Source organism: the organism of the source record quoted next, unplaced genomic scaffold, assembly GCF_019419815.1.
Source record: "Pyrus x bretschneideri cultivar Hongxiangsu unplaced genomic scaffold, Pyrus_bretschneideri_v1 Contig10, whole genome shotgun sequence".
In the NCBI taxonomy this organism is placed as follows: Eukaryota; Viridiplantae; Streptophyta; class Magnoliopsida; order Rosales; family Rosaceae; genus Pyrus; species Pyrus x bretschneideri.
In genome coordinates this window covers 4,501,162-4,523,540 of record NW_025999391.1, presented here as the reverse complement: position 1 = coordinate 4,523,540, position 22,379 = coordinate 4,501,162, and the positions used below count along the sequence as shown (strand labels likewise).

General features: G+C 36.1%; 3 protein-coding genes and 1 non-coding gene across 6 annotated transcripts; 3 read left to right on the top strand and 1 right to left on the bottom strand.

Annotated features, from left to right (window-relative positions):
- Positions 1 to 469: 469 nt before the first annotated feature.
- Positions 470 to 1,036, top strand: LOC103949587 (putative lipid-transfer protein DIR1). The gene has a single exon (XM_009360705.3). It carries the CDS (start codon positions 526 to 528, stop codon positions 826 to 828), a length of 303 nt encoding a protein of 100 aa, XP_009358980.2. The 5' UTR covers positions 470 to 525; the 3' UTR covers positions 829 to 1,036.
- Positions 1,037 to 6,338: 5,302 nt separating this feature from the next.
- Positions 6,339 to 7,563, bottom strand: LOC103949586 (uncharacterized protein At5g48480). Its single transcript, XM_009360704.3, has 2 exons — positions 7,167 to 7,563; positions 6,339 to 6,805 (listed from the first exon to the last, which is right to left on the bottom strand). The coding sequence occupies exons 1-2, from the start codon at positions 7,454 to 7,456 to the stop codon at positions 6,565 to 6,567; spliced, it is 531 nt and encodes a 176-aa protein (XP_009358979.2). The 5' UTR covers positions 7,457 to 7,563; the 3' UTR covers positions 6,339 to 6,564.
- Positions 7,564 to 10,591: 3,028 nt separating this feature from the next.
- On the top strand, positions 10,592 to 10,664 carry TRNAK-UUU. Its single transcript has one exon. It is a non-coding gene; the product is annotated as a tRNA-Lys (tRNA).
- Positions 10,665 to 17,292: 6,628 nt separating this feature from the next.
- LOC125480814 (protein PEP-RELATED DEVELOPMENT ARRESTED 1, chloroplastic-like) lies at positions 17,293 to 19,471 on the top strand. Of its 3 annotated transcripts, XM_048591952.1 has the most exons (3): positions 17,293 to 17,730; positions 18,024 to 18,414; positions 18,612 to 19,087. In XM_048591952.1, exons 2-3 carry the CDS (start codon positions 18,145 to 18,147, stop codon positions 18,729 to 18,731), a joined length of 390 nt encoding a protein of 129 aa, XP_048447909.1. In that variant the 5' UTR covers positions 17,293 to 17,730; positions 18,024 to 18,144; the 3' UTR covers positions 18,732 to 19,087. The 3 variants fall into 3 exon arrangements, 2 of the variants coding, with proteins under 2 accessions (XP_048447909.1, XP_048447902.1); XR_007261066.1 differs by lacking the exon at positions 18,612 to 19,087 and adding an exon at positions 19,119 to 19,471 and having other exon boundaries at positions 17,293 to 18,414; XM_048591945.1 differs by having other exon boundaries at positions 17,293 to 18,414.
- Positions 19,472 to 22,379: the final 2,908 nt, after the last annotated feature.

The window sequence follows — 22,379 nt, the reverse complement described above, 5'->3', positions numbered from 1 at the left end:
TATTCTTTTGAACCAAAAATCCATTCAGGCATTCACGAGTTCACTTTAACATTGGGATACTCTCCGGATTTCATACTTTGGATCTTAGAAATTGAGCAATCTAGACCGTTTACGAAAAAGAGAGAGATATGTAGGCGTTTGAGAGAGAAATTGTATCTGAGGTGGGCTAGTGGGACAGAAAAATAAAAACCGTAAAACTTAAATTAAACGGTGCAGATTGCTCGGTCCGTGGGCGCCGGAGTATGAGATCTGGAGATGATGTCAATCCACTTTATCATACTAATCAGTGTGCTCCCTCAAACCCCCAAATTACAACCAAAACAAATTAAAACATAAAAGTAATGTGCAAGAAGCAGCAAAAAGAACTTCCCGTGACTCACAATACTGCCAATTCTCACTCACGGACTCCAAAACTTGTGGCTCCAAAAACTCCTCTTCTCTCTATAAATCGTATGAGAGTGAGTGAGTGAGCTCTCATTACAAAACAGTTTGCAAAACTTCCCTATCCAAACTTTTACGATAATCATGGGTGGAAACTACAAGTTGGTTGTTGTTTTGGTGGTGGCACTGGTTGTGTTGCTTGAAGGGTCGACAGTGTCGAGCTTGTGCAACATGACTGATGAAGGTATCGCCGATTGCAAGCCGTCGGTTACGAAGACGAATCCAACTCCGCCAACTCCTGAGTGTTGTGAGGCTCTCAAGGGAGCTGACTTGAAATGCTTGTGTGGTTACAAGAACTCGTTTCTGTTGCCTTCTCTCGGTATCGACCCCACTCTTGCCATGGCTCTACCCGCTAAGTGCAACCTCACCCCTCCTAACGATTGCTAATTAAGCTTCTCTTTAAAAGCTCAAGGGGGCCATATTTAAGCGTTGTTTTGAATCATGTTCCTGTCGTGCCATATGGTGATTTCGTTAAGCTTGTGCCATGCTGCTTCTTCTTCTTCTTTTTCTTTCTTGTGGTATTACTATGTGTAATGAACTTTAATATCATGTCTGATCTCAATCGTTTAAGAGAATGAATATGAAGTCATCAAAATTCCTAAGTTTGTGCACGTTTCGATTGTAATTTTCCTATTGCATAAAGACTAAGGCTAAAGATATCTGACTACAATGTGAAGGATATAGATTAGGTTGGTATAAAGTTAGGAAGATCCTACATTCATGCCCTATCCAATCCAGGTAATAATAGATTGCAACATTTGTCGTATAATCAAGTGAGAAGATAGATAGATATAAAACTTCACGAAATAGAGACAATATAGATTAATACATGTTGGGGAGTTTCTCTCTAACAAAAACGAGACAGAACAAATGAAAATCAAATTTAAAGAATATCTAAGAAAAAATAACCCAAATCATAATTCATGTGGATCATTATTGTCTAGTCATTATATTTTGAAACAAAGAAACAACTTCTTATGAAACACCTTTTACTTTTTCTCAAAATTATTACAGGTATTACTTGATTTCAACAATTAGGTCCTACAGTTATTGTATGACCACACCTAGGGTTTATCCTTTTAACCAAGGTATTCTTTCGAACCATGGGCTAACCCTAGTCAAACCACGTTGACTATATATATTCTTCAACGCAGGCACTTTTGGAATGGATTCGAAAAAAGTTATACAAATCCCGGTTTAGTATTGGCCACGAACATGGTGTTGGTCACCGCTTGTGCCCTGTTTGCCATTTACACAAGGCTACACTAGAACGAAATTATCGTAGACCACACTCGACAGACAACGGATGTGTCAAAAATTGGATCCCGTGTTGATAGTTCAGAGCAGCAAAGTGTTAAAGGAAGAGAATCACGTTAGGATTATCTTTCCCTGTAGGGTTAGATTTCCTAGTTATTGTATACTAATACTCCTTGTACGATAAGTTAGGTTGCTTGGAAACCACGGCATATGCTTATATACAACTAACAAACTGGCATCCTGTTCCAAAGAACTATGTTACAATACAAAGGATATCGGTGTCTTGATACTACTAAAAATCGGATCTATACTTCTCAGCATGTGATGTTTGATGAATCAAGCTTTCCTTTTTCTCGGGCAACACCTTCATACTCTGCCTCTCAGTGCGTCCCTCTTACTTTGAGCCTGCCTTTTCTTCACCAGCTTTGACTCCAGTTCCCACCCACTTCGGCGCCTCCAGCGCCCATAAACCAAGTGGCTCCAGCGTCGGGTACCAATGCAAGCCCACCGCCTCCTGTAGCCCATTTACCCGCTGGGCTTTCTACGGTACCCAGCTCACTGACTAGTGATCTCTCCCCTGCTGCCTGCCCCTCCCGAGAGAAATTTTTTTTATTGTCGAGAAGCCTGCTCATGTTCCTACTATACACAGTCACCCCTTGGTGACTCGTTCAGGGACTGGTTCCTCTCGTCCTAAGCATCAAACATATGGCACAGTACGCTACCTTTTACCTCATGTTCTTTCTGCTTCACTGAACGCTCCCTCGGACTCGGAGCCTACTTACGCAGGTTGTTCAAGTCCCAGAATGGTGAGAGGTCGTGACAGATGAGTTCAATGCTCTCCTAAAGAAATCACACATGATCCTTGGTTACTCCACTCCGCCTTGTGGCTAAAGACTATCATCAACAACAAAGGGTTTCACTATGATGACACCTTTAGTCCAGTTGTCAAACTAGCCACTTTTCGCATGTTCTTAGTTTGGTTCTTCATCATGGTTGGTCTCTTTGTCAACTTGATGTTAAAAACGCTTTTATTTTCATGGGTTTTGATAGGATTTTTAGTACCTAATCACTGAAAATATTTGCAAGAATATAAGGTAATTGTAGTATAAATGCTCATGCAAGGTCGTTGTCCCCAAGAATTGTTCGACTAATTTGTAATTAAATCAACTCTTAATTAAATATTAAAACAGATTTTTATCAAAGATTTGAGATTTATGAATTTGAAAAGATTAAATTAACAATAAAAGAAATATAACAATTTGGAAATAATGGCAGCGAGGAAGAAAAACATTTTTAAAATTAACAATTTAGAGAAATCTAGGGTTCAGCCGTCACTGTCACAATCCTATGCAAATCTATCAATTACTTATGAATTTCCACATATATGCTTTGAAGGTTAGGTTTTCCTAATGCATATTTTCCTTGTGATGTTCAAGCGGAAACGTATATCTAACCTTCAATCCGTCTGTGATATTCAGATCAAATATAAACATGCAAGACTTATTAAGTTTCGTGAAAACCCTATGAAATACCATGCAACCCTTAAGAGCGTGATATTTGCCTTAAGTGAACTTACAATTACTAATCACAAGAAGCCCTCCTCAATTTTAGGGTGATGTTCCAACAGAAATTTTATCAAATTACTTGTCTAAATATCCTAATGGTGATCAATCATTAAAATATATAGATAGTTTTAATCACAGTGATTAATAATTCAAAGCAAGCATGTATCCATTCATAAGTAAATTAATAAAATCACATATTCATGCTAAGGCTTATGGCCTAACCCTAGCAAGGGATTTAGTTACTACTCATAATAAAAATCAAAGAAAATATTATTAAGAAGAAAATGAATGAAAACACCTTAAAGTAGAAAATCTCCAAGAACCCTAGCAAAGTGTGAAGTTGAATAATAATCAGCCCCCCATAGACTAGAACCGGCCAAACCCTTTTTTTATCCCCCTAAAGCCAGCGCACAAACCCAAACAACCCAGTGTTTCATTCCCACTAAGAAACTAAATAATAATAGAATAAAATAGAAAATAAAGTTCTAATTAAACTAAGAGAATTTGCCAAGTACTTGTCCAGCCACGTTTTAGCCTCAGATATCCTCCAAATCCGGCCCATAATAGCTTGTTTTGAAGATTAGGACATTCTGAACACATATCCAGAAATCTATGAAACCATCCGAGGTCACCTTGGGCTCCAAAAACGCAATTCAAGCCCAAAACGTCACTATCCAGCACTGCACACTACTCCTTTATTTCATTGCCAGAAAATCGCTGTTTGGTGGAAAAATATGATATTTTGATGCAATCAAGCCAAGTGACTCACAAACATTCTCCAACTGGAATTACTTCAAAATTCGTCCATTTGGTCCTATTTTGCTCCAGAGGAAGTCGAAAGTCATATATCAAAAATACAATTTAAAGTATCAAAATTGTTCCAAAATATTAACCAAAATATACTAAGAATAGGATTAAATATATAATATAAAATCTACTCATCAGGTTTCTTAATGAAGATGGTTATATGGCACATGCCCCTAGCTTTATTGATCGTTGGCACATGCCCCTAGCTTTATTGATCGTTGATGTCCTCATGTTAGTAAGCTTCATAAGGCTATATATGCCTCAAGCAAGCTCCTCGTGCTTGGTTTCATCGCTTCAGTTCGTTTATTCTTCGCAATGGTTCGTTCAAAGTCGAGCACTTTTCATCGCCTGAACTATACCTTGGTTTTACTACTATGTGTTGATGATTTTGTGTTGGTTTTGATAACCAGGGAGCTCTATCTCGTTTTATACTTCTTTCCAAGGAATTTGAAATTAAAGATTTTGGTTCTCTGCACTATATTTGGGACTTTAAGTGCGCCAATCACCACTGGTTTTCATCTTTCTCAGACAAAATTATGGATCTTCCCAAATGCACTAATATGATTGATTGCAAGTCGTGCTCTACTCCAATTGCCGCCCACACTCATCTAACCATGATGAGTCCCTAGTTTCTGCTCTTTTCGAGTTTCGTCACCTCCTTGGCTCTCTGCAATAACTCATGATGATTCGTCCTGACATTGCCTTTGCCGTCAATCACATTGCTCACTTCATGCCTAAGTCGTGTACTACTTACTCATCTTATTGCCGCCAAACGCTTTCTTCGATATGTGAAAGGGTCCTTGGAGCTCGGCGTTTGGTTTCGACCTTCATGAAGGCCTGCTGTGTTACAATTGCAATACTTCCAACAAACTTCAAAACTATACTAACTACCATATATACCCCCATTACCGTAACTAAATTGTTAACTAAATATTGCTATAAATTCAAGGATATGCTGAGAATATTGGAATAATTGAGGGATGGTTTGAAGACAAGACAAGCAGATAATTAAATAAAAAGGGTATTAAAATTGCCTTTCTTTGGGTTATTTTTTTTGTTTAATTTTAGAATTACTTTCACTTCGCAGTCACTAGTAAGGTGCACTAACAAAGAAATAGCACATTATTAGATCTCACTTTCTCAAGGAAAAGAAGAAGGAAGTCTAAATAACAAGGGAAAATTAATAAAAATGGCTTGAAAATTGTATAACATTGAAAAAAATCATCTTGTATAACATTGAATCCATCGCCCGACTATTGAGAGAATCTATAAATGGAATGTATTGAAAGAAAAGAGTATCTTCCTCCAAAACTCAAAGATCAAATGATCCGAACCTTTGAAATTTGATCCAACGGTAAAAAATTATTATAGTTTTTAAATTTTTTTACAAACTTCTCTGTTTAGCCGTTGGATCAAATTTTAAATATCAGAATCACTTAATCTGTGGACTTTGAAGGGAGATATTCGAAGAGGATCTCTTCCCGTATTGAAATACGCAAAAGGGATTCTCTCTTGATCATTTCCTCATAATCCATCAAATCATGAGGATCCGTGCGTTGAAATTTCATTCAACAGCTGAAATTATTATAATTTTTAAAGTGAACCCTGTTTGTAGTCTTTGAATCAACTTCCAACGGTACGAATTTTCTGATTTGATGGATTAAAAAGAAGAGATTCAGAGAAGATCCCTTTCCTTGAAATACAATACAACGATCAGGATCTCTCCTGACCTCAAAAAACTAAGTTTGCTGAGCAGACAATCATGGCCGTTGAAATTTGATCCAACAACTACAATTATTATAATTTCAAAAGACCTCCTTGTTTAAACCGTTGGATCAAATTTCAACGGTCACAATTGCACAAGGACCGTTGGATCAAATTTCAATGGTCACAATTGCATGCTCGGCAGGATCAGTTTTTTAACTTCAGGAGGGGATCCTGATCCCAATACAACACGCCTAATTCTAGAGTACGGACATGTGGCAAACAACACGTTTGTTGCGTTTCCACCACCCAAACCTAAACTCGTAGCTACTCCTTTTCCCTGAAACTGCAGCAGCCCCAATTCGAAACGAAAACGACAAAATCTCTCTCCTTTAGTCAAATCTACATCCAGACTCTTAAAATGTCGAAACTACCCCACGCATTGCAAAATTCTCTTAACAAGTACCAATGTCTAAGAAGGTAAACTTCTACATGCAAGAACTGCCCAAGTAGCCAAAACGAATGAAAAATAATGAGCATAAAAATAAAAGTGAAGACGAGGGATCATCAGAAACTGATTTAATACTTAAAATCCAACCACAACCACACAACAAATGTCAATTACAGTCATACCGCTGATAATTCCACATTTCGTTCAGCAAAATATTAAGGTTAAAAGTACGATTAGCCTAATCCTAAACCAATTGAAATCACTGAATCAGACGGTCCAGAAAGGGTCTAACCATTTGATTAAAATCTAAACCGAAAGAGATCATGTGGTGGTGGGGAATTAGACGGTAACTGGGGCTTCAGGGATAGCGGCCTTCTTCTCAAGGGGAGTGACAAAGAACCAGCAAATGCCGAATGGATCCTTAATCTGAGCCCAACGCTGCTCGTCGCCAAAGAAAGCACCACCGGTTTTGATCTCCCCAACCGCTGCAGCTCCCGCCTGGACGGCCTTGGACACAGCCGCATCGACGTCCACAACAGTAAGTAACAGGTTAAAGCCTTGCTTAAAACCACCATCAACTCTGTCAAACAAAGGAAAATTTATCACAACACAGTACAAATGAAGACGCCTCGCAGATAACTCATGACTTCAAATTTAGGATTAATAAATGTAAATTTTCGGATGAAATTCGAAAAGCAGTTTAAGAATAAAGAACCGCTACGATTTAATCCAATAACAAATCTAAAGCCACGAGCATTTTGGATAAAAATCCAAAAAACAATAAAATAAAAAAGAAAAAATGGTAGGTTTACTAATATTTATGTGCAAAAGTGAAAAGAAAACAGTAAATAATATGAGCAAACAGTAGGTTTCAGATCTAACCATAATAACAAGTATTTCAAACTAAACTCGAAAAATAACAAAGAGAGAATGAAACGTACTCGCCCTCGCCGGAGTCAACAAGAGAGTCAGACTCGGTCACGAGGAAGGTGAAGGACCCAAGTTTGAGCTTGGCACTGTAGATGTACGGACGCTCCTGGTCAGCCTTGCGCTTGAGATCAGTCTCACGCTCAAGCTCCACGGCGCCCAGGACGGCTACGTAGAACTTGATGGCGCCTTCGCCATTGGGCGCCTTGATGGAAAGACGAGGATGGCATTCCGTGACAGTGATAAGGGACACGGGTGCGACCTTCTCCGCGGCCCCACCGTTCTGGACATTTTGCTCCGCCATTGAATCTCGGAGAGTGAAAGGAAAAGTTTAAGAAAGAATACAGGAAACCCTTGGAGAGAGAGGAAGAAGACGAAGAAAACAGTAGACTAGACGGCGTGGGGTGGGTGATTTATAGAGGCGGGGAAGCGGAACCGTTTGGATGGGGTATAACGGAAAGTTAAAGACTGTTTATGTCTTACAGTTGCCCGTGAATTTGAAAGGAATTACGAAGGTGCCATTCTCCTGTCGAGCATTCATGGTAATTTCTTACAGTGGCCAGTGTGCCAGTTTTTGCTTTTATGTGTTTTGGACCGATGGATTAGGATATTTACCATCTCTGTCTGTTCAGTTTCCACCTTGCGCTAAAATAAAAAAAATATGAGAATTGATATTAGTACTTTAAAATTGTTATTCTATATTTAAAATTTTTTATATTTAGAAAAAAAAATACATTTACGACAAATGTAAAATGAGATTTTTGAAATATCAATAACACTTTTCAAAAATATATATATAATAAAATAATGGTTCGTTCCACCGAGAAAATCCGTACATACTATGCTTTCCTGCCTGTTTATCTTTTGGGTTTGAAGAAAGAAATAGAAAATGACAGGCAAAACTGTGCGTATCTAGGTTATTTTATCAATAAGCTTCCTCCTGCGTTCTATGTCAATGTACAAATGGGGATGCATACATGTGGTGCACCGTAGATCATATGCATCCATAAGTACTGACATGTCGAGTATTAACGTGTTTGCTCAGATGAGATTTACATTCAATTCTTTAATTTATTATTGTCAAATACATATATTTGAATCCATTTACATACTATACGTGTCGTGTCATATCATGTTAAATTTTTTTATTAAAACTATAAACATTATCATACAACCGGGTGAGATAAATCTAAAACAAATGTTCATTTATTGTGTCAATCTCATCTCTTGATATAAATTTTAATGCTAAGTGATTATGAATCATTGATCATCGAATGACCAAGAAAACAAAATGTTGTCAAATAATGTCAATTTTAACAAAAACTTTTTGTTCTTGAAAAAAAAAAAAAAAAAGAAGAAGCAAATGGACATCGAGCAATAACCAGTTTTTTTAAAAAAAAGAAAAAGAAAAAGGGAAACAACTTGTAACAACTCATGATTATCCACCATTTTCAGAGACAGGAAGACTCACATAAGCATTTTTGCGACCTCCTTGTTTTTTGTATTTTGGAAGCCGGAATCCGCATCCTTGCCATTGAACTAATTTTGTTTTTCGTCCTAACACCTAATTTTGTTTACAATATTTGTAGTGGTATCGTGTGTACATTATTTTTCAAAGTATAGTTGTTTGGTTTAAGAATACTCGGCGGCATTTGTCAATTGGGCTACTATCTATGGTTGATGAAACTAATTGGGCTGCAACTAGGCCCCATATGGAAGCCCAGTAGTGAGTGTCCATTCCTTTACCATCAACGCACTATTTTATTTCTAAAACAGTTAATAATTAGAAAACATGATCGGTGTGGTGTTAAGATGTATGCAAGAAGAGGTTCGTGTAGTGATTGTCAATCCCATAAATAATTATATGAGTTTCTTAACAATTTGCATATTTCTTTTGCCATGATAATAATGATATATATTTAGTTACATGCCACCCAATATCCTAGGATTTTGGTACGAAAAAAATCAAAATATTCATACATATACAAATTCAGTAATATCATTGGATGTATGTTAGGTCAATTGGACGTAGTGATTTGCAAACTGATTCATTTTGCATAATGCTTTTGTTATGAGAAAGCTATATATTTTGTGGCTTTTATGATAAGTTTCATATATTTTATCTAATTTTGGGACGTCTCACAAATCAAATGGATCCTCAGTTGTGTTAGCAGCACATGATTTGTTGAGTCAATTCTTTGTCTTTTCTTTGTTTTAGAGCCTCCAGTGATCCTCAATCTCAAACAATATTATCTATACTAATAATAGCCTTTGTACAGATGTGTGTAATCAACAGATTCAACACCGTTTGTTGGTGTCTCAAAATACCCACAAACATTCCAATAACTTTGGTGAATGACAAAATATAAAAGCCTCCGACTCTCATCAGTGTGCAAAGAAGAATGTCCTACCTATAACATATTTTCTTCTAGTGTTATTTCGGCCTAAGCACCTTATCTTGTTTACGTATTTGTCGTGTTATTGTGTGTGCACTATTTTTTTTTCCAGGGTATCGTTGATTGGCTTAAGAATGAGAAGATCCAATATGTATCAATGACTAAGAGCTACTCGCTTTAGTGTGTTTGACTGTCCTGAAATAGAAATATAATGCGACCGGAGGGCTTTGTCATGCAAATGCTTTTCTAAAAAGACACTCATACCCAAATAAAATAGACATTTATGGCTCGTTTGATGTCTAAGATTAGTTTGACTTAGATAAGTCACTAGATTCAATGAATATTGAATACAAAATATGAAAGTCAACTTGCACATTTTGTTCAAGTGAAGGTACAAGATAGAGAAATCCTGAAGAAACTTGTTCCTCTCAATCGCTACAATTTATTTTCTTCATGATTTATCCATCTTCTCTCTTCACTTTGACAAAATATGTAAGTTTGAAATCTATTCTCAATGAACATTCATTGAATCTAGTGAGTTATCAAAGACGAACCAATAATGGACAACAAACGAAGCTTTGATTGTTAGGGTGATGAACAACACCTCATTTTACCTTACATACAATCTCAACAACTATTAAACAATTGAAATAGTGGGTAGGAGGTAAAATGGGGTATGAAAATCACAACTCTAATTATTATTTTGATCCAATTATGCAAATAATGGACAGTGCTACAAAATTGGTATTTACATAAGAAATGCCGCACTATTGCCTATGATATTTCTTTATGTCGTTGAAGAACATTTTTCTGTTACAAAGAGACTTGTAACTCAGTTCAAAGTGTTTATTTTAAAAAAATATATATGAGGCTCAAATTTTCATTTTTCACACAATGATATAATTACACTATGTGGTGGAGAAGAAATTAGTTTTTAACTCATAATAAATATGAATATCATTAAACTTGGTTTTGATCGCATTTTGTCACCCAACGGACAGAATATAAAATTATTAAATGTTAACAAACTTGGATATCAATAAGCCGTCTTAGCTCAGCCGGTAGAGCGCACGGCTTTTAACCGTGTGGTCGTGGGTTCGATTCCCACAGACGGCGACCCGGCTAATCTTTTACTATTCTTTATCACCTTCGGCCGGAAAAACACAAAAACCCAGCAGCAGCACCAAAAATGTTTCCGGGTTTTTCATACTCAGCGGCACAATCTCTCTCCCCCTTTTCTCTCTCCACCCTCTTTTTCCTCCCACTACGGCAAATTTCCCCAATGTCAGCTTCAGCCAAAGCAACCGAATAAGAAGGTGCGGCACCTATGAGGTGGGCGGCGGATACCCGGATGAAGGATTGGTGAAAGGCAAGAACGGAACTGCTCGACGGCAAGGCAGCTCAAAATTGGAGTTGGATTCGTTTGCTCGTATCTCTTTTTGCTCTCTGTTTCGAAATCGCGAGCTGACTGATTGTTCAAAGTGCGGATTGCACATGAACAGTCGGAGGCGAGCAATGTCATTGTTTCAATATCTTTGTTATCTTACCACCTTCCATCTGATGGTGCATGTTTTCTGGCTCCTTTTATTTGCACTACCAATTAGGTTCTTTAATATCATGCGCTGAGAATGTTCAATGATGAATTTTCTTTTTGTGGGGAAGGAGAAAGGGAAACATAAGTACTTTTGTTGTATGATATTATTCATGGCTGCAACTAGACCTAACAATTTAAAAATATCATAGTACATTAAAAAAATTATAATAATTTATTTACAAATGTAAAAAATGTGAAAAAAAAAATATGAAAACGTTCATAATCGTGTTATCTATGTTTTGAAAATAGATACTTCGTCGTTTGAATTTTTAGAACCTTAGAAACCCTCATAAATAGTATTTTTAAGAAAGTTTAAAATAAATAAAAATTCATAATAATTAGTGTTTTAAAAATCGGATTAGGTCATCGTCTAAACGTTAGTCATCAGCCACCGAAATTAACTCATAATCGGAAGAAAAATCGGACGCGGGCGCCGAGGTGGTCAACTATGTGGCCTAGGCGATTGGGAATTTCAAATTTTTCTGGATGCAGATCGGCTATATTCTGCACTTTATGAGTTTCAGCTTTTGTGTTCAAGCGAAAATGAGAGAAGATGAGTTTCTCTCTCTTCCTTTCTAACCCACGTCAGTTTGTAACCAGTCTCAAATCATTTTAATTAATTTTTCTTTAATTTCTGTCCAATCAATTTTGGACATCTAGCATCAAGGTGTTTGATTTTTCCAAAAAGCATATGCTCTCTGACGCTAGCATCAAATTACTATTGATTTTTCTCATAAAAAAAGGGTCTATCATGCTTAATATTGGTGCGGCGCCCCATGTTTATGCGTTGCAATTTCCCAGTTTGCTTTCTACACATCCACATATTTGACACATTTATTTCTCTTTATATTCAATATAAATTAATATGTTTTTTTTAAATGAGAATTTTTATTAGCATTTTAAAAATTTTATTTGGTACTCCAAGTTTTCTATAATTAAAAAGCAAAATACATTTGTAAGGAGTGTAGAATGAGATTTTTGGAGTGTTAATAACAATTCCCTTTTAAATATTTTGTAAATTACTATGGATTTGTAATTATTTGAAAATTTATCTCATAAATTCACTAAAATGATAATGATATATAATAAATTTACGTAAAAATCTGAACGTGATATCAACGATCTAAATTGTTCATCTTTCTGTATCTACTTAAAGATCATGTTTTCAAAAAAGAAAATCTAAAAAATTGAATTTGGTGGGAAAATTGCAGCATAAATGTAAACAATAATCAACGATTAAATTTAAATCTATGTTTTATGGGATAATAGTGACGAACTTAGGAGTTGACCACTTCACAAAAGTTGTAGAGTTTGTCATCTATATTTTTCACACTTTTACATTAATTAAACACTATTAAAAAAAAACGTTATACAATAATAGCCATAAGATTTATTGGCAAGGTTCTAACTTTTGAGAAAAGCTCCACAATCTTGAAAAAAAAACTCATTTCATTTTGCATATCCTTGAACATTTGATATTTTGTAGTAATGTACAAATGTTTTTCAGTACTCTTATTTTGGGTATGTAATACTTGAAAGAAATGTGTTTTTATGTTTTGAAGACAGATGGCAAATTCCCAACTACTATAATCCACGGATAGAGAAACAAAGCCCGAGGAGCCCATCCAATCAAAGGTTCAACGTTCTCATGGTTTTGCACGATTTCATTTTTGGGCATTTCGTTCTGATGATTATTTTATTCGGTAAACAAGAAGAGAATAGAATGTATAATTTTATTTACGGCCACAACGTGGACCATTATTTTATTCTCACAATATCTTTTCTATTTTATTTTATTATTTTAGCGGAAAGTTGTGAAAAATCTAAACAGACAAAGATGGTTAATATCTTAATATAATGATCTAGACACACAAAACAAAGATACCATTGCAAATAATCCCACGATTGCACGACACGAGAGTGGCATAATTTGTAATATGATCTCAAATTTGTGGCCAACAATTAAGCCTCCAACTTCCATAAATCATGAGCCCTATGTGAAATCTTAGACCTAGCCTTTTGCATTTTCGTCTTGGTCTTTATGCTCTCTATCTTCTTCCTCTCATACCTCACGTCAAAACCCAAACCATACATAGCTAGCTTCAATGGCGGGCGAGCCCCGCCATTGAATATCACTAAGTGTTATCCTAGTTTCTAGATCCAAACACCCAACCTCGAGGATGCCGTCAACTTTTACAAGCGGTTCTTTGGTACCGATGAGCTCAAGCGCATGCAAAAGCCTGACCCAAGTAGATCACAGCGACAAAAAAGGTATTGTATGGTCTACGGTTCAGGCTTTTGCATGTGCTCGAGCTCCTCTGCATTGGAGATCCGCTTGAAAAAGTCGACGTCGTCCTCAAACTTGAGTATTTAGATCTAGGCACGAGGATAACACTCAGTGATAGTCATACAGAGCTCGACCACGATTGAAGCTAGCTAGTTATGGTTTGGGTTTTGGCGGGGTAGGTGTGGAGAAGAAGACACACAAAAATGCAAAAAGTTGGATCTGAGATTTCGCATGGAGGATATGTGATTTATGGAAGTGGGAGGCTTAATCATTGTCCATGAATTTGAGATCATATTATGAATTGTGCGACTCTTGTCTTGTGCAATTGTAGGGATATTTGCAGTTGTGTTTTGTTGTGTGTGTCTGGACCATTGAATTAAATTTTTTATCGTCTGTGTTTGTTCAAAATTTTCACGACCTTACTCTAAAATAAATAAATAAAACAAAAAAGATATTTTGAGAATAAAATAATACGCTAAATTAAATAAACAAAAGGGTGATGTTATGGAAACTAAATTTGTAGACAAAAATTTAGAAACTAGGACATGAAAGTTGATGATTGATTTACTATTTAAATATTGATAAACATGCTTATTCTTATTAGTAACACGTCATTTAGTTTGTAATAAACCAATATGAATGAATAGGTTTAACAACGTTTAAATAATAAATCAATCATCAACTTTCATGTCTTTTAATTTCTAAATTTTTATCTACAGATTGAATCTCTCTAGTATTACTCTAAACAAAACATAAAAGATATTTTGAGATTAAAATAATGGTGCACAATGTGGCAGTGAATAAAATCTGTACATTTCATCATTTTTCCGTTTACCGAATAAAACAAAATAAAAAAACCCACAAAAACAAAATGCCCAAAAATGAAATCGTAGAAAACCACGAAACCATTAACCCTTTGACCGAATGCGCTTCTCAGACTTTCTTTTCTTTCTATGTCCATGTATTATAACAAATTGGGAATGACCGATTTTACAACGTATCATGTCTTAACGTGTTTATTCACAAATTCTACCACGAGGATTTTGGATAAAAATTTAAAAATTTCAAGCTTAAAAAGACGTTAAAAATTTCACTAATATTTATGTGCTAGAAATGATAAGAAAACAGTAAATAATATGAACAAACATTAACATACGCTACAAATCAAACATAGGTTTATAACAATAAAGACAAGTATTTCAAAGTAAACTTGAAAAATAACAGAGAGAGAATGAAACGTACTCGCAGTCGCCAGAAGCAACAACCGAGTCAGACTCAGTCACAAGGAAGGTGAAAGGAAAAGTTTGAGAAAGGAGGACACAGGAAACCCTTGGAGAGAGAGAGGAAGAAGGGGAAGAAAGCAGCAGATCAGATGGCATGGGATTTGGATTTGGATTTGGATTTGGTGATTTATATTTTATAGAAGCGGGAAGGGGAACAGTTTGGATGGGGGTATAACGGGAATTAAGATAGTAATTAGTTAAAGTGTTCAGAGTGCCTGTTTTTATTTTTATGTGTTTAATGTACATTTGACTAAAGAAGAATGATTCTCTACCCTCCTAATCTCTTCACCTTTCTATGCCTTTTGATTTGAACGGTTACGGTTAAGTCATGTCAATATCTTATATTGATTTTTTTTTATAGAGATAATAAGACAAAAAAATAATGTGTGAGAGGAGGAGATGAAAGAAAATAAGAATAGGAGGGTAGAGAATCCTCCTCATTGACCAAAAGCTTCCTTATGCTTTTCTTTTTTCACTTACAAATGAAGATGCATTCATATGTAATGTTTATTAAAACTAAAAATATTATCAAATAAACATGTGAAATAAATTCAAAAGACAAATGATCATGTTATGTTTCAAACTCATTTGTTGATATAAACTTTAATGTTAAGTGATTATGAATCATTGATCATTGAATGACCAAGAAAACAAAAATTTGTAAAATAATATCAATTTTAACACAATTTAATTTACCGCAACAATATTCAATAAACTCAACCTAACACCTTATATTGTTTACAATATTTGTCCTGTTATCGTGTTTATTTTGCAAGGTATAGTTGTTTGGTTGAAGAATGTAAAGACTCAACATGCATTAATGACGTACATCCATCCACTTGAGTATGGATAACCGTCAAAAAATACGTTAAAGAGATTGAATTTTTTAAATTAAATTTGTAAATCAAATGATGTGGTTGTAGATGATTAGATTATTAATTAAATGTCGATTAATATGCATATTTCTAATTGGTGACGTATCATTTGATTTGTAATTTGATTTCAAAAATTTAGTCTCCTTAACATTACTCCCGTCAAAAACATCATTGAGTCGAATAAGTTGTTCAAGACAAACAAATTCTAAACAACAAACGAGGCCTTATTTGTTATTTTCACACGCTAATTTTCCTTTCTGTTTTTTCAAAAATTGCTTTTGTTTTGTGCTGCAATCAAACCATTTAAAAAAGGAAAAAACAATGTTGTTGTGCAGTGTTGTTTATTAATTGATTTTGAATCTTTGATCCCATTTTGATTTTCCAAGTAGTTTTCTTGGCGTTCGCAGAGTATTGATTGGACAGGGTATGTTTTCATTGTCTAGTTTTACCCCCACCCAAAATTCCAAAATATCTCAACTACCCTTGAATCCCCAAGAACATCTCAGCCGTTGATCCTCAAATTAAAACCATCATCATCGGCATCGACGGCAAGAACACTGTCCTGCAAAGCAAGGGCAGGTGGACTACGGAATTGCCCGTGAAACGACTCGGCGAGTGGGGCCCCGACCCCCCACCCACTGCTCCCGGGTACAGTCTTTGATTTTTGAATTTCTGAGACTTCGGGGCCCAGTTTCTCACTTTTTTTTTCCTTTTCTATTAATTTTTTTTAAAATAATTTTACAATTTTTGGAATTAAAATAATAAGCTCGCTACTCGGAATCACTGTCGACGACGCTGTCCATTCCCTCGAGTTCCCTTTGCTTTTGCCGCATATGCAACCCAATCCAGCAAAAAGTAGACCAAAAAAACTATGTAACGGGTTGTATTTTATAAATACATGTCAGTCAATGTTTGAAGTCAGAAAAATCACACTTATTTTGATTGCAAAAGTTTTAGTTTCGACATAAGGTCGGTTTGGTTTCAACTTTCAATATGGAGTGATGGGCGAGATCATCAAAGTTGAGACAGCTAAGAGATTGGGTTTTCATTTTGAAGAAGACTCTTGTTAACGAATATTTACCAATTTTAATCGTAGCTATATGAGGTAGATTTTTGTGCTAGAATATTGGTTATGTCCTTTGTTGGGGCCTAACCCTTATATATTTAATAAAGAAAGCCCAATAAGTATCTTTAACACCTTTGTTACCCATGACATAATAGGATAGATATTCTCATTAGTTATTGTTTTACTTCAGCATCAAATAATCTGAGATAATGTTCAAATGTTACTATTTTTAATCAACTAGGGCTCCTAAATAGATGTAATGTACGAATTATATTCATGGCCACATTGTGGACAATTATTTTATTCTCAAAATATCTTTTATGTTTTGTTTATTTATTTTATCGTAAAGTTGGTCATGAAAAATCTGAACATATATAGATGGTAAATATCTTAATCCACCGGTCCAAACATACACAACAAGGAGAATTTGTAGAGCTCAATTTTGTGTGAAAAAGGTCAAATTCATAAGAGAATTTGTGAAGGTTTGATCCCTGCAAACCCAATCCCAATCCTAACCCTAACCCTATGGTCCATGTTTGTTATTTAAGCCCATGTTTGTCCAATCCCAATCCCAATCCTAATCCGTCAATCAAACATGGCCTACGTGCTAATAGTGGAAGAATAAGCAAACCCTAATAAGTGGAAACAGAACCAGGATTGGATTGTCCCTCCCAAACTATTTAATAGGAATTAGGTTTGCGTCCGCTAATCTACTAAACCCTAAACCCGACTATTTGTCTTTCAAGTGCTCCAATCAAACTTGACGATGACGATGGCTCGTAGCAGCAAAGGAAATTCTTTTACCGTGGTTGATTGGTCGAGTCTTCCTCAAGAACTTGTTATTTCTATCGCCAGCCGGATAGCTTTAAGCCTTTAATGGAGGATTTCGTTGCTTTTGGTACAGTGTGTAAATCATGGGGATCGGCCGCGACCAAGGAAAACTTTACTAGTCGATTAACACATCAAGTCCCATTCCACATGCTCCCCAACCCAAGGACAGATGATGCCTTTCGCGAGTTCTACAGCTTGACAAAAGATAAGATTCACAAACTCCATCTGCCAGAAGCCAAGGGAAAAGTATGTTGTTCGTCTCTAGGATGGCTCATCACTTTACATATGTTACGTGATAAAAAAAATTACTAGAATACAATTGAAATTACACGAAAGAAACGAAGAAAATTCGGTGAAAATTTAAACCACAAACATACATGCATAAAATACCACTTTGGTAAATATCAATGCGCTATTAACAAAGTTTTTCATATCATGTTAATGTAATAAAAATTTTAAATACAACAACAAGAAATTTACTAGCATCAATCGTTCATGTGCATAGTCATCTTAAATAAAAAACGCAATTGATTCGGCAGCTTCCCCTCATTTTAGCTACGTGCAACTAGGCCCAATACGGAAGCCCACTAGTGAGTGCCCATTTCTTTTTTACCTCAACGCACTTTTGTATCTCCTGACTACGAGCACGAACATTTGAAAATGGTACCCTCTTTTCCCTCCCACCACAGCAAACTTCCTCAATCTCAGCTTCGACCAAAGCAGCCCAACAAGAAGATGAAGCGGCAGACGCTGCGGTGGTGCGGCACCTATGAGGTGGGCGGTGGATACCCAGATGACGTATTGGGCGCGAAAGACAAAGACGGAACTGCCCGAGATCTAGGCAGCTCAAAATTAGAGACTGCCAAGTTTGAAGCTTTTCTCAGAGGGGGTGAGCAGGTCATTTCCGTTCTTGAAGAGATGATCGTACTTGTAAGTCTACCTCTCTCTCTCTCTCTCTCTCCTCTCTCTCTCTCTCTCTCTCTCTCTCTTTCTGTATATTGATTGCTCAGAAACTGGTAGAGAAGGAAACGAAATGGTATAACACTTAGTTGAGCTAAAGTTTGAAGTGTGAATTTGAAATTCATATGATTTGCATCATCACGATGATAATGTATTACTATCTGCAGCTATTTACTATCTGGAAGTTGCTTGCATTCGTTTTGAAATTGGTTTTGCGAAAATTGGATTATGCAGCTGTTTATCTCTTTGTGCTCTCTGCGAAAATTGGTAGGTACACAAAAAAATAGAGGTTTCCCACTTCCATTTCACCTTTACATATACCCTAACTTTAATGTGGATTTGGACTACCCTCATGGAACTGAGCGACGAGCACACACTGCCCTTTAAATATTATCAAGTTATAAACATCACCACATTCTATCATTTCTCTACTTTTATGTCACTTGGGGAAAAAAAATATAATCAGCAGATTTCCCCTTCTTTGGGGCTTTCTTCTGTCATTTGGTTTATTTGGGATTTCTTGGAACTCCTTAATGTTTTTAACTTACAAACCTACTGGCCTTGGTCTTTTCATGGTTTTATGCATTATTATTTTCTTCAAGTTTGAATCTCTACTTCCTCTCATTTAGTAATATTGGAGCTAATATATAAAAGCCTGTTTTCATCTTTCGGAGACACTGGAAACTCGGCCTCTAGTGTTCAGAGAGGAAGCTCGGAAAATGGACAACTGGATATGATAAAGAACCCTTAACTGGGCTGCCCCTTGGCTTACTCTGGGTCACCCCTTGCTAGCATATTAGCGGTGGCTACCAATTTTCTGGACCCATTTTCCAGTCGATGAGGGATGAAGTTTCTCATTTAGCTTTGTTTGAACCCAAAATTACACCATAAAAAAATACTCGCAACAACATGTAAAACTTATAAATTGACATGATAAGATACGATACACTACAAGATCGGTCATTTCCAATTATTATAATATATACATGGACATAGAAAGAAAGCCCAAGGAGCCCATTTGGTCAAAGGGTCTGCGTTCTCATGGTTTTTCTCTGTTTTATCTTTATTTTAGTGTGAGGTCCTGAAAAATCACAAGAGACAAACAGTAGATATCTTAATCCAATTGTCCAAACACATGCAACAAAGAGACTAGAGTAAACGAACCTACGGTTGTGCCACACGCGAGTGGCACAATTCGCAACATGATCTCAGATTCCTTGCCAACTATTAAGCCTTGCGGCTTCTATAAATTACACGTACCCCAGCGAAAACACAAACCCAACCCTTTTCATTTCCTTCAGTGCTCTCTCTGTGTTTTCAACTTTTTCAGCTTCAATGGCCTTGAATAGCCTTGAGATCAAGGCGACTCCTCTGCTCTTGATCCCATCACCTGATGGAGGCATCATGGAGGCATCAACTTTTTTACAAGAAACTCTTTGGTGCGGTTGAAGTTGAGCACATGACTGAGACTGAAAAAGGCTTTCCCTAACTGAGATATCGGTAGATCACCAACTTTAGCATCATCATCAATGAGACTAATGACACGATTGGTAGCAGTAGAATTTGTTATCTCTCACTCTGCTTTCTTTTATTAGTCGAGGAAGCAAAGGAAGAGATAATAAATTGTACTACTACTGAACGAGTCATTAGTCTCATTGACGAAGCGCCCGATTTGCAAATCTGGGAGATCTTGTTCAGTCTCAGTCTCAACTTCATCCGCACCAAAAGTTTCTTGTAAAACCGATGGCTCCATTGGGTTGTTGGATTTATTTACCTGATGCGAACCGTACCTTAACCAAAAGCTCCCTCTGTGCTTTCTATGTCCATGTACAAATGGGATGCATCTATGTGGTCCAGCGTAGATCATATTCATCCAACTTGTTTGCTTGGATGAGATCTGAAGTCAGTTCCTTAATTTTAATACTGTTGAATACGTATATTTAGACGCACTTACACACTTTACGTGTCATGTTTGAATTTCTTTTTTTTTTTTTAAACTAAAAAACATTATCAAATAACCGGGTGAGGAAAATCAAAGACGAATAATCATGTAATGTTTCAAACTCATCTGTTGATACAAACTTTAATATTGAGTGATGTGAATCATTGATCGTCGAATGACCAAGAATACAAAAGTTTGTCAAATAATATCAACTTCAACACAATTTAATTTATCGCAACAATATACAATAAACTCGGCCTAACACCTAATCTTGTTTACAATATGTGTCGTGTTGTCATCCTGTGTTTATTATTTTTCAAGGTATAGTTGTTTGGTTTCAGAATTGGGAGATCCAACATGCATCAACGTTGTTTTTTAATTGATTTTGATCCCTTTTTGATTTTCCAAGTAGTTTTCTTTGTTTTATCAGAGTATTGATTGGATATGGTCATGGTTTTCATTGTCTAGTTTTACCCACATTCCAAAATCCAAAATCCAAAATCTCTCAACTACCCTTGAAACCCCAAGAACATCTCAGCCGTTGATCCTCAAAATAAAACCATCATCATCGGCAAGAACACTGTCCTACAAAGGCGGGTGAAATATGAAAAGGCCGTGAAACGACTCGGCGAGTGGGGCCCCGATTTCCCACCCACCGCTGACCCGGGTACGGTACAGACTACAGTGTTTGATTTTTGAATTTCTGAGACTTCGGGGCTCAGTCTCACACTTCTTCTTCTTTTTTTTTTTTTTTTTTTTTTTTTTTTCCTTATTAATTATTTTGAATAATTTTACAATTGTTGGAATTAAAATAATAAGCTCGCTACTCGGAATCACAATCGACGCTGTCCATTCCCTTGAGTCCCCTTCGCCTTTGCTGCATATGCAACCCAGCAAAAAAAAAAAAAACAGGAAAAACCAAAACAAAACAAAACCAACCCAATCAGCAAAAAGTGGACCGAAAAATTATGTAACGTTTTGCATTTTATATAATTATTATTTGTTACACATGTGAATAACAAATATTTAGGCGTTACAAACAAATCAACATTTGATATTTAGAACCTGTCAATCAATTACTCGAGCCATAGAAATGTCACATTCATTTGAGTGCAAAAAATTTAGTCTCGACATAAGGTCGGTTTGGTTTCAACTTTCAATTTGAAGCGATGGGCGAGATCGTCGAAGCTAAGTAAGACATAGAGGGGTTGGGTTTTCATCTTGACCAAGACTCTTGTTAATGAATATTTAACAATTTCAATCGTAGGTGGACTCGAAACCAACCATTAAGTGATGGGCCATTAATGGGTGCAAATTGCCACCTTTGTTAAAGAAAAAACTAGTTGGTCTGCCAAGTGACGAAATTCTACAACTTTCCTCGTGAGCATATTTAATTGATATTTGAAACTAAAACTATTATATGGTACCTATATACGATAACTTTGGACAACAATTATTATTACGGGCACACTAATATGACTAATCTTGAGAAGCCATAGAAACGAAGCAAAAGACGAATCACGAATGGCATCAACAAAGAGCGCCTTATGCACTTTTCTATGGTGGAATGATGCACTCATGTATGGGGTAGGTTTTTGTGCTAAAATATTGGTTATGTCCCTTGCATGGGACCTAAGCCTTGTATTTAATAAAGAAAGCACAATAAGTATCTTTGACACCTCTATAACCCATGACATAATATGATAGATATTCTCGTTAGTTATTGCTTTACTTCAATTCAAATAATCATAGATGATATTCAAATGTTACTTCCTATCTTGTATTCTTAATCAACTAGGGCTCCTAAATAGACGTAATGTACGGATTTTATTCACGGCCACGACGTGGACCATTATTTTATTGTCAAAATATATTTTATGTTTTGTTTTTTTTATCTTAGCATAAAATAGGTACGTCGTGAAAAATCTGAACAGATAGAGATATAAATATCTTAACCCAACGGTCTAGGCACACACAACAAAGAGAATTTGTA